The following is an 11,155-nucleotide window of genomic DNA, read 5'->3' on the forward strand; positions in this document are numbered from 1 at the left end:
GAAAAGTTTTAATCGTTTTGTCGCTCGCTCGCTCACTCTTGGGGCTTTCTGAGCCGCAGTTTCAACTGTTCCGTGGAGTGTTCGGCTACACGGCTGATTGTCTAATAAAAAGTTGGATAAGCAACCACAATTGACAAATAGCCTAAGTAAGATAATTCTTTTATCAAACTATTGATGACATATCAATATGTTCAGGATTACGTTTTGAACAGCAATCATGAGTAGTTTTTACAGAAATAATATGATGGTGTGTGTTTTTTCTTGTCATTGTTTTTTTATTTACTTTCATTTATATATGTACTAATATTACAAACTATTTTTTCTTTCCTATGCATGTCTGTGAGAATATCACCTAGTTGGGATAAATATTCGTTCTCACCTTTGATTCTATAACATTTATATCACCATCATATACTACTTCTATACACATTTTGACCCTGGTGTCTTAATTGAATGGTTTCATGTTTTTCAAGTGCATATAGAGCCTTATCCAAAGCAGGTTGTGAAAATCTATGAGAATCAACGAACTCTCTTCTTAAAGTTTGATACGATGTGGACCAACCAATTGGTAATCTTCTCTTTAATTCTTGTTCGATTTCACGGATCTCTGCAAGGATAGATCTTGAATTACCTGTTGGATCCATACCACCAATTGGATCCTGTGATGCAGCATCCATTGTAGAGGCCTGGAATAATCTAATGGCCTCTTCGACATGTCTTTCATGAGCCACAGGACTTAACTCTAACTTGGCAAGGGATTCAGTGATACGAATAATAGCTTCTAATTGACGCACAGTGATCGGAATGGAAGATCTTTCAGAGGAGTTCAATTCATTGATTAATAATTCTTTTCTAATTGTAACAAATTGAGATGACAATCTTTCAGCAGCTTGAACAGATAATCTTGGCGCACATTTTCTTCTACAATATGTAATGTAACGTTTCAATTTATCCATACTGATTTCTTCCCCATTATTTTCCATTTCTTCTTGTTCCTGAGAAACACGACCAGTATGAATATTAATAACATGGTTTGCAATAGAAATATCACGTTGTTCATCATGTTCATCCTTAACAATGAAAATCATATCAAAACGAGACAAAATTGTAGTTTGGAAATCTATATTTTCACCAGGTGATTTCATATCATCATAACGACCATATATAGGATTAGCTGCAGCCAACACACTTGTTCTAGAGTTTAATACGGTTGTGATACCGGCTTTAGCAATAGAAATGGTTTGTTGTTCCATGGCTTCATGGATCGCAACACGATCTTCGTCCCTCATCTTATCGAATTCATCGATACAGACAACACCACCATCTGCAAGAACCATTGCACCACCTTCTAGGTAGAATTCTCTAGTAGTTGGATCTCTTTGAACACTTGCAGTTAAACCTGCTGCAGAGGAACCTTTACCGGACGTGTATACAGAGATTGGAGATACTTTCTCTACAAACTTTAACAGTTGAGATTTGGCAGTACCTGGGTCACCTAACAGTAAAACATTGATATCACCTCTTAATCTCATTCCATCAGGTAATAATTTCTTGGAACCACCCATCAATAAACAAACAATAGCTTTCTTAATATCTTCATTACCAAAAATGGAAGGTGCAATAGATTTAGCAATTAATTCATAAATATCAGGGTTTCTACTTAATTGTAAAAATTCTTCTTCTTCTTCCTCAGAAAACATTGACATGGAGTTTGCAAATCCATTTGTTTCAATATCCGTCTGAAGACCTAATACTTTAATATATGGATTTCTAATAGATACACCACCTTCATTACCACTTCCAATACCATTCCCTTTGGCAGTATAAATGGAATATATACCTACCACTGTGACTCTAGCACCTGGAACAACTTTATTAGTCAAATATCTATCACATGATAATCTTAAATGACGTGGCATTTCACCAACTGGAACCATCTCTGGAATTTCTTGTAATTTTAAAAATTGTTGATCGATAAATGTTGAGGCTTCATGAATAATCATATATGGATCGGGACCACAGTTCTTAGGTGGACCAGAGGCATCCATCGAACTAACTTGTCCCAATTCAGTTTGTTGTTGAGAAAGACATGAGTGAGGTAAAGATACTTGTGTACCACTAATGGAATTAAAACTGTTCACAGTAATTGAAGTTGTATGTCTACAATTTTTACACATGATACGCAAATGTGTAGCACGTGAAGTTAATACAGATGCAGAGATAACTATACCAGATAAACGAACAATCTTGGAGACATGTTCCGAATCCAATTCTCTTACTGGGATCTGATTTGCCTTTGAGTTTAAAATCAATTGGAATGATGGAATCAATGCAGCAATATCTTCACCTGATGGTTGATTACCATTAACATTTTCTTGTGATTTATTTAGAATTGTAATTCTCTTTGCCACTTGAGTAATTGCATTTTCAAATAATGGAATAATTTCAGATGGTTCATCGGATAATCTTTTAAATAAATCTTCATTATAACCAATTAAATGTTCCATATTTACACTTAATGAATAATTTTTCACTAATAAAGCATTTCTTAATTGTTCTCTATATATGAATTGCGAATCTATTCTAAACTCCAAGATAAAGTTTCTAAAGGATTTAATAATCTCGGTGTTATCGTCATCATTTGGAGCGACACCTTGTAACACTGGTGCACTATAAACTTCTGGTCTATCAAATGACATTTATTATCAAAGAATATGAATATGTGTTAGGAGTATGATTGATTTCTTAATAAGTTGATAATGTTAATAATATCAGAAACAGAAGCAAAAACAAACCTCCAGATTGATGAATGTTTATATTATTTTAACCTTTAGTTGGAAATGGATTAGAATTAATTAATAAAGGATATTAACTTATTTTGTTGTACATATTTGATGAAGTTAATAATTAATCTAAAAGGTATCAGTGAATAAATTTTTCTTTACCAATATTTTTTTTTCGTGTTGTCGTGCAGTAACGGTCGACAAATACCTGTTTCGGTAAATTAATATATATCTTTTTTTTTATTTTTTCAAGCTGATTTTATCTACATCTCTATGAACGCGTCAGTAGCGAACTTTTTTATTTTCTTTGGTGGAAGGGTATTACATTACCCAATTAGGAAAGATAAAGCAGATATAAGTATAGATATTCAAGTTTATGTGGAAAAGTGGAAACTGTATAAACAATATGTCTAAATTAATGACAAAAAGGGCATCAACTGAGAGAGAGAGAAAGAGTAAATATGGTTTTTATAATTACTTAAATTAACTTTTTATGTTGGGTAAAACAACAGTGATGATGGCGATAATGGTAACAAATCTATTGTAAGTTTAAAGATAAATAAGCAATCAAGGGAAACGTTGTACCTGTTGAATATTCAACCTTTTTACACTATTTTTATTTATTTCTTTTCTGATTTAGAACTTAAATGGGAATACTCAACAGAATACATTCTAATATAAGTTGAATGACATTTTGAGGTCAAGGAAACATATTGAGATATTGTTCAATTTCCTGTATGTTAGAAAATAAATAAAAAAACGAAGATGTACAAACCAAAAGAGAAGTCTTGGGTTCTCCAATTATTATTATTATTTATCACTATATACGGGTGTGTCATTTAAAATAATTAACTACGAATGTGTCGGACTTATCTTTTCATCAGTTTACTCCAATTTTTTTGGTTATTTATTATCTTAAAATAACAAAATCCAACAAAAAAAAACCATTTCTTACTACTTTAGATATACATTTCAAATATATTAATCTTTTTGATCTTTACGTTATAACGCTTCCCCGCTCGTGATCTTGCAAGTTATTAATGTTGAATATCATCAACCAATATATATCTTACTATGTATATGTGAGTGCGTGTGTCTTCTTCTACTTCTCCTCCACTTAGTAATTTTAGTACATACTGCAAATATTTAGTTATTCAATAATAAATAATTATTTGTGTATCTTATTTTTGGTTTCACGCTTATAAACTCAGATAAATTCATTCATTACAATGGATGGATATCAAAAACTGTATGTACTAAAAGGGTGAACGAAGTGTAAAGAAAGTGTTTCCATAACAAAATGAAAAAAAGGTTAAATAAGCATCCCTTCTATCAATATTAATATTTTTTTTGGTGAAGATGATCGAAAGAGGGAAGAGGTTAGTTCCTTTATTTACTGTATTCCCTTCATTTCTTCTGAAGACTTCGAGAACGTTAGACTTACTACTACTACGATGAGTTTATGTCTTTGTTTACATTTTAATTTGTTTGTTTGTTTTCGCGAAGGTTGTTTCCAATCAGAGTTTAAATGGTGCTTTTCATTTTTTTCTTTCATTTCATTTCATTTTAAATTATATAATGAAAGAAATGGATATAGTAGACAAACTCCGACAACAAAAGCAAGCACAGCATACCTTTTAGAACAATGTCAAGGAAATTAAAAAAAAACAATGAAATTACACAGATACCTTCATAGAGAGGGGTCCTAAAAACTATTGATAAAAACAAAAAGCAAAAAACAAAAAATTAACTGGAAATTGACATTCTTAGAAGTTTTCTGTAGGTTTTGTCAGTTTGTTAGTTTGTTTGTTTTTTTGCTCATTTTATTCACACAGAAACAGAAAGCCGACAACGCATTTATATGAAAACTTAGTAAACAAACAAAAAGAAATCAACATCGAGGACATTTAAGGTTTCGTACTCCGACAACAAATTAATACCTTTGAGAGAAAATACCACAGAAAAATTAAGCCGGAATTCTCTTTATATGTTGATTGGTACTACTGCCAAAACGGGTCCGATTCAACTTGTTTCTCAAAGAAAGATATGTAGGAAAGTCGGGTATAAAGATTTTTGTTCCATTTCTTTTGTCTCTCTTTCTCTCTTTATATTAAGACGGCTCAACAAACAAAACACGGAGAATGTACTGTGAAATAGTCAAAAAGATGAAAATTATTTTGTTTCTACCTTCTTTACAGAGAAAACGTGTAGCCAAGTCATCTTCGATGCAAAAAGCTCCACCTCATTTTCCCCCCCTTTATTCGCCCCCTTCCCTTTACTTGATGCTATGTACAGGCTCTGTACAGGGGTTATAGTGATTAAGTAATCCCATTTCTATCATATTTTGTGATTTTCCCTAACAAAAACTTCTTTCTCAGTGTGTTGGTTGCATGCATACATTTCTGTACGTACATAATATTTACAGCAAAACCCCGGACTCATACTCCTGTTATTTTATTATTGTTGTTTCTTCACAATGTGAAGAAATTGAATAGAGTCTTTTTTTAACCTGTTAGTAAAATAAAAAATGGTACTTATATCTCTCTTTTTTTGGCTTCCATCCTCCTCTCCCCCACGTATTCTCTTTCTGGAATATGCAGATAGGCAATAAGGGAAGGCAGGGAGAACGAAAACCCCCATTTGAGATGCCTGAGTATTATTTAACTACAGAGCTATAGTGAATAATACTGATTGGGGGTCCCCCTCCCATCAGTATTCGAGATAGACCTCGTAATTAAAGTTTGTTTGTTTGTTTTTTCGTAATCTCTCAATCTCTTTTAAAATAGTGAAAGAAGGGGGCTGGTTAGGTACATCAATGTGTCTATAGTAGTAGTAGTAGTAGTAGACAAACAATTGAATTAATATACAGATATGTAGATATGTAGATATGTAGATATATATCCAGTGGGAAAAGAACACAATATAATAACTGTAGTTAATAATTTTTTAAAGCTCATCGACTCCGCAATTAAAAAAATTATCTTTCAAGTCTGCATGTAGTTCTTGTTCAATTTTCTCTCGTTCTCTCTCTCTTTTGGTCATATAGTAGTAACTATTAAAGGATTAGCGTATGTTGCTGAAGTTATTAACTAAAACCCATTCCATTCCGTTTTCCTTGTCTTTAACTAACAGTTGGATTTAGTACACTAATATCGGTATTGGTGTGGTAATGTTGGTATACTAAATTACCTTTTATATCCGGCCACCATAATAAAGGGAAGTGAAGGGTGGGCAAGTGAAGGAGACAGACTAAAAAAGAAATAGTTTAAATTTAGTAATATTAAATATATTTGAAATTGATATATATATATACAAATCTTGTTAAGAAATCACTGTAGCATGCATTTACACTTGATACATGAAATAAATAAATAAATAAAAAAGTAAAAAAAAGGGACAAAATATAAAATTTGACTTTATACTTTTTCCCTTTTTGTCTTCTCTTACATTTTCTTTGTATTAGCCATTCCAATATATATTTTCTGGTAGTTTATTTGTTCTACTTACGACTACTGAAATGTTAAAAATGTTGAATTTGAATTTGAATTTGAATTTGAAGAATTTTCAAGGTTTGTTGGTTAGTTGTTTTGGTAATCTTTGACTTTTGGGCGGATGTCCTTCAAGTGTTGTTTTATTATTTTTTATATTACCATAGTAATGTGGTGATAATCTTTATTTTCTTATTTTTTTTATTTTTCTTATTTTTTTTGTCAACACATAAACGTATCCTTTTCTTTCTTGGTCCTTTTTCCAATTCAAAGGACCATTTATATATATATAAAAGACTAAATGGCCATAATTACTTCGAACTCGTTATTAAAAGTCAATTATCATTTAAGACCTTTCATCTAAATCTTGATCGCTTTCCATTGATTAATTATTTAAATCTTTTCATTTTGATTTGAATTACTCTCTCCACTCGTTAAGTTTTACTTTATTTTATTTTTCTGATCTGGTATCCCTTACATATATACAAAGGAAATAGAGACTTAAAGAAAATATATGAAAATATATATATATAACTATAATGTCTTTTGGATTTTATAATGAAAATTATAAATTAACAACAACAACAAATAAGAAACAAAACAATAACAATAATAATTATTTATTAAATGAAGATATGAATTTTAATAATAATGTTGATTCAGAAAATTCATTATCTATAATGAAACCAACACATTTTAAAAAATTAAAATCATCTTTAAAATTATCTTCAAGAAATAATTCTTTAACTTCATCAATTTCTTCTTCTTCATCTTCTTCTTCTTCTTCAAATAAAAATGTTAGATTTGCACCTGAATTAACGACAGTAAAAAAATTTTGTTCAACTGATAAACCTTCATTTATTTCTTCTTCTTCATTGAAAAATTCAAATAATTTAATTCCATTAGATGAATCTTATCAAAATTATTTTTTAAATGATAATCCTAATAATAATCCTAATAATAATAACAATAGATTTGAATTCGATGATAAAATTAATTCGCATTTCTTACCGTCATTTTCTGCTTCTTCTTTACCTTCTTCTTCATTATATTATACTTCAAATGGAAGTACAGGTAATTCTTCAACAAATTTCCAATTAGATTATGATTCTGATTCAAGTATTGATGATGATGATTTTAATTATAATTTAAATCAAAATGTGGTTGTTATGAATAATAATAGTAATAGTAATGATAATAATACTATTGTTGATGATAATAATCAATATAATAATTTATTATCTTCTTCTTCAAATGGTAAACTTGCTTTGGATTCATTTGATGTAATTGATTGGAATTTAATTAATTCAAATTTAAATAATGATACTGATGATGATATTAATATCCTTTTAACTGGTAATAAAAATATTAAATTACATTCTATTGAACAAATAAGAGATAATCATAATAAAAAAACAGATGAAATTATTGGTTCCATTTATGTTAATAATTTAACATTTGAAAAATTCATTGAAATTAAATTTACTTTCACTAATTGGTCAGATATTCATTATGTTACCGCAACATTTAATAAATCTATTACAAATCAAATTGATGAATTTAAATTTAAAATTAATTTATCAAGTTTTAAATATTTTTTAAAATTAGATCATTTATTATTTTCAACTACGGATTCAAATTTGCCAACTAATTGTCCATTAAAAATAGAATTTTGTTGTAGGTATGATGTTAATAATGAAACTTATTATGATAATAATAATTATAAAAATTATGAATTATCAATAATGGCAAAAACTCAAAATTTACTACCAATTGAAAGATTTAATCCAATTTATATGACAAAAGAACAAATTAATAATAATAATAATAATAATAAAAATAATTTAAAAAATTCTATTGTTAAAACTGATAATACTAATTCATATTCTTCGACAAAACAAACTAAAAAATCTTTTTATTCGGATTTTTTGGTTTCAACAACTTTATCTCATAAGATTCATTTAATGAATAATTTTAAAACTAATAATACTGCTAGTGGTCAATCGAATAAAAAAAGAATCGTTAACCCAACTATTTCAAGAAGATTTTCAGAAGATACCGATTATTATAATACATCTCCTTTAAAACATCTATATCATAATGATACTACTCCAATTAATCCAACAAGTTTAAATAGAGTTTTGGCACCATCAGATGAGAATGAAATTGATCATGATAATGATGACAATAATAATTCAGATGATGTCACAATAATGACTGGTAATAATATGAGTTATCCTTCAACAAATCCTTATGAATGTACAGATGATGTTGCTCAATTATCATCATTTCAACCTTTCACTTATACAGCTACACCTTCACTTTCTTCATCTTTATCTTCATCTTTAAGCGATTTACCTCAATTGGATGATTATACATATTTCTTTCAAAATGAAACTACACCAGATGAACAATTTCAATATAATCCAAATTATAATTTTGCTGATTCTTTTACTAAAAGTTTTAGTCAAACAAAATTAGAAAGTAGTGGTGATGTTACTGATGTATCAAACAACTATAGAAATAATGTCAATAATAATAACGATGATGATAATGATGATGAGCATATAGATCCTTTACATATTGGTGATACGAATAATAATTTTTCAGATGATAGACAAAGTATTATAACAGATACACCTCAAAATATTTATTCTATTGATTCCCAATATGGGGGGATTGAACAATCAAATAATCCTGAGATTATGTTTATGAACAATAATTCAAATGAAACTCTAATTAACCATAAGAATAATATAGTAGAACCTCATGATAATGATACCAAATTGGCGAAACCACAAATATCAACGTTACGATCCGAAACTGTGGATGAACCATCAGCGTCAAATTCAAGATCTTCATCAAATTCATCTTCTTTCTTATCTGCATCTAATGAACTAGAAAATAGAAGATGTAGTAATATGAGTTCACAAGTCGCTAATACAATTACAACATCAGCCCTTTCTGGGATTACTGAATCTATGGAGCCGCGAGCCCTCAATTATAAAACTTTGCTAAATTCCTATTGCTTTTTCACTTCTGATAGAAAACCAACTATTCATGAAAGTTATTTTCAAAATAAAAAAATCGCCGATAAAGATAATCCGGTAGATAAACGCATAAATTATGGTTCATTGACTCCTTTGGATAGGAGTGAATCACCAACCCCTGCATCTAAAATATTATCCTCTTAGAAAGAGGAACAAAAAATTAATACACGCTCACGTATATATATTATAGTAAGTTATGTACTAAATAATTACTAGCATATATTAAATAAAATGCATTTTTCAATTCATACCTATATCACTGTTCTTAGTAACAAAATTGCTTGCCTAGCGATATATCATTCGGAAGCTTGGAGCGGTATCATTTAAGATCTGCCTCTCTTTGGGCAGTTTTTAGGGTTCACTATTTTGTTAGGAAAGGTTAATATTCTATGGAGATTGGTACGTCTTGGAAATTTTGCTTAAGTAATGATAGAAGTATGCTTCACTGTTACATCATCTTACCAGTTGAATTGTTATGTTGTCTTATAGTATGTCATTTGATGGAAAGATATTTAAACTTTGTCGAGCTACATGTCAATGTCATAATTTTGAGACGCCTGATCCTTACTTATTATAGGAACGCGAAGATCAGAAAACTTGTGTTTTTCGTAATGATTTAGAAGAAGTCCCTCTTTTGTAATATATCAGATAGAATACTACAGAAACTGTTATTTTTATGCACATTAATATAAAATTGACAGAAATTATGTGGAAATGAGACATCTAAAATGTCTTGATTAGAACTAAATATTTCATTTGGTAATGATCGTTTAGGTATTAAGAGAAACAGATTATCAAGAAAATAATTAATATATAAAGACGGATTATTCTGAATTTACATTTTTAGTTAGATTCTATTCGTTCTATAAATTATATATAAAGATAAAAAACCACTTACATTAAAATAGAAAAGAATAATAAATATTTTGCTTTCTAAATCATAGACTCTTTTAATTTTTTGTTTATTTTTTATGTTTCGGACTTATTTTGGAAATTATCTACGAAAACAACTTTTTTAATTTTTTTTAAAGGTAATATTGCTCTACAGGAGCCGTCAACTTTATATGGTCCATCTAATATCGATGCTCGATAGTTTAATCAAAATAGTTTACTATTAGTAAAAGAGAATGAATTCTGCTGTATCTAATCTTAAATTTCTTTTTATTTGCATTCTGTAGAATATATAGTAAAATTATGTTTTTCGGAGCTTTAACATCTTTTTTATATCTTGTTTTAGAAGAGCCTCTATCAATTGTACTTACTTAACTTTTAAAATTTCCTTTCTTTCAAACAAAATGTTTGAATTGTTAAACAGAGCTACTGTTGTTAAACTGCTCATCTTTTGTGCATAGTAACGTTGGACAATTAAGCTCCAATAAACATAATGTAGTGGAAACGAATACTACATTATGCAGTATATACTATGTGTTATTCTATATACGGCAGTGCAGCACACTCTAAATTATACTTATATTAGCAACCTTCTCCTTCAGATAAGTTAAAGCTAATGTTAGCCTTTTTAGTGCTGCCGCTACATTTCAACAGTTCGATACAGCCTTATTATTTAAGTATATGTTTTTAGATGGGTTTTCTTTGGTTTGGTTCCATAGTTTTGACAATTCATAATTATAGTAACCGAATTAGAAATAAAAATAAAAATTTAAATAAATCACGTGATAAATCAAAAATAATTCTAAAATTACTCTATTTTTCTATTTTTTAAAATTAGTAGGTTTCGTGGTCTAGTTGGTTATGGCATCTGCTTAACACGCAGAACGTCCCCAGTTCGATCCTGGGCGAAATCAATTTTTTAAAAGTTTTTCGTTTTAAAATC

General features: G+C 29.2%; 2 protein-coding genes and 1 non-coding gene across 3 annotated transcripts; 2 read left to right on the forward strand and 1 right to left on the reverse strand.

The window, feature by feature from the left end:
* Window positions 1-407: 407 nt before the first annotated feature.
* Window positions 408-2,699, reverse strand: MCM5 (MCM DNA helicase complex subunit MCM5; the record flags this gene model as incomplete). The annotated part of the gene is made up of 1 exon (XM_041551778.1): window positions 408-2,699. The coding sequence occupies one exon, from the start codon at window positions 2,697-2,699 to the stop codon at window positions 408-410; it is 2,292 nt and encodes a 763-aa protein (XP_041407712.1).
* Window positions 2,700-6,810: 4,111 nt separating this feature from the next.
* On the forward strand, window positions 6,811-9,465 carry PIG1 (protein phosphatase regulator PIG1; the record flags this gene model as incomplete). The annotated part of the gene is made up of 1 exon (XM_041551779.1): window positions 6,811-9,465. One exon carries the CDS (start codon window positions 6,811-6,813, stop codon window positions 9,463-9,465), a length of 2,655 nt encoding a protein of 884 aa, XP_041407713.1.
* Window positions 9,466-11,052: 1,587 nt separating this feature from the next.
* KABA2_07S06336 lies at window positions 11,053-11,126 on the forward strand. The gene has a single exon. It is a non-coding gene; the product is annotated as a tRNA-Val (tRNA).
* Window positions 11,127-11,155: the final 29 nt, after the last annotated feature.

Source organism: Maudiozyma barnettii (assembly GCF_903064755.1).
Source record: "Maudiozyma barnettii strain CLIB 1767 genome assembly, contig: KABA2_07, whole genome shotgun sequence".
Lineage (NCBI taxonomy): Eukaryota > Fungi > Ascomycota > Saccharomycetes > Saccharomycetales > Saccharomycetaceae > Maudiozyma > Maudiozyma barnettii.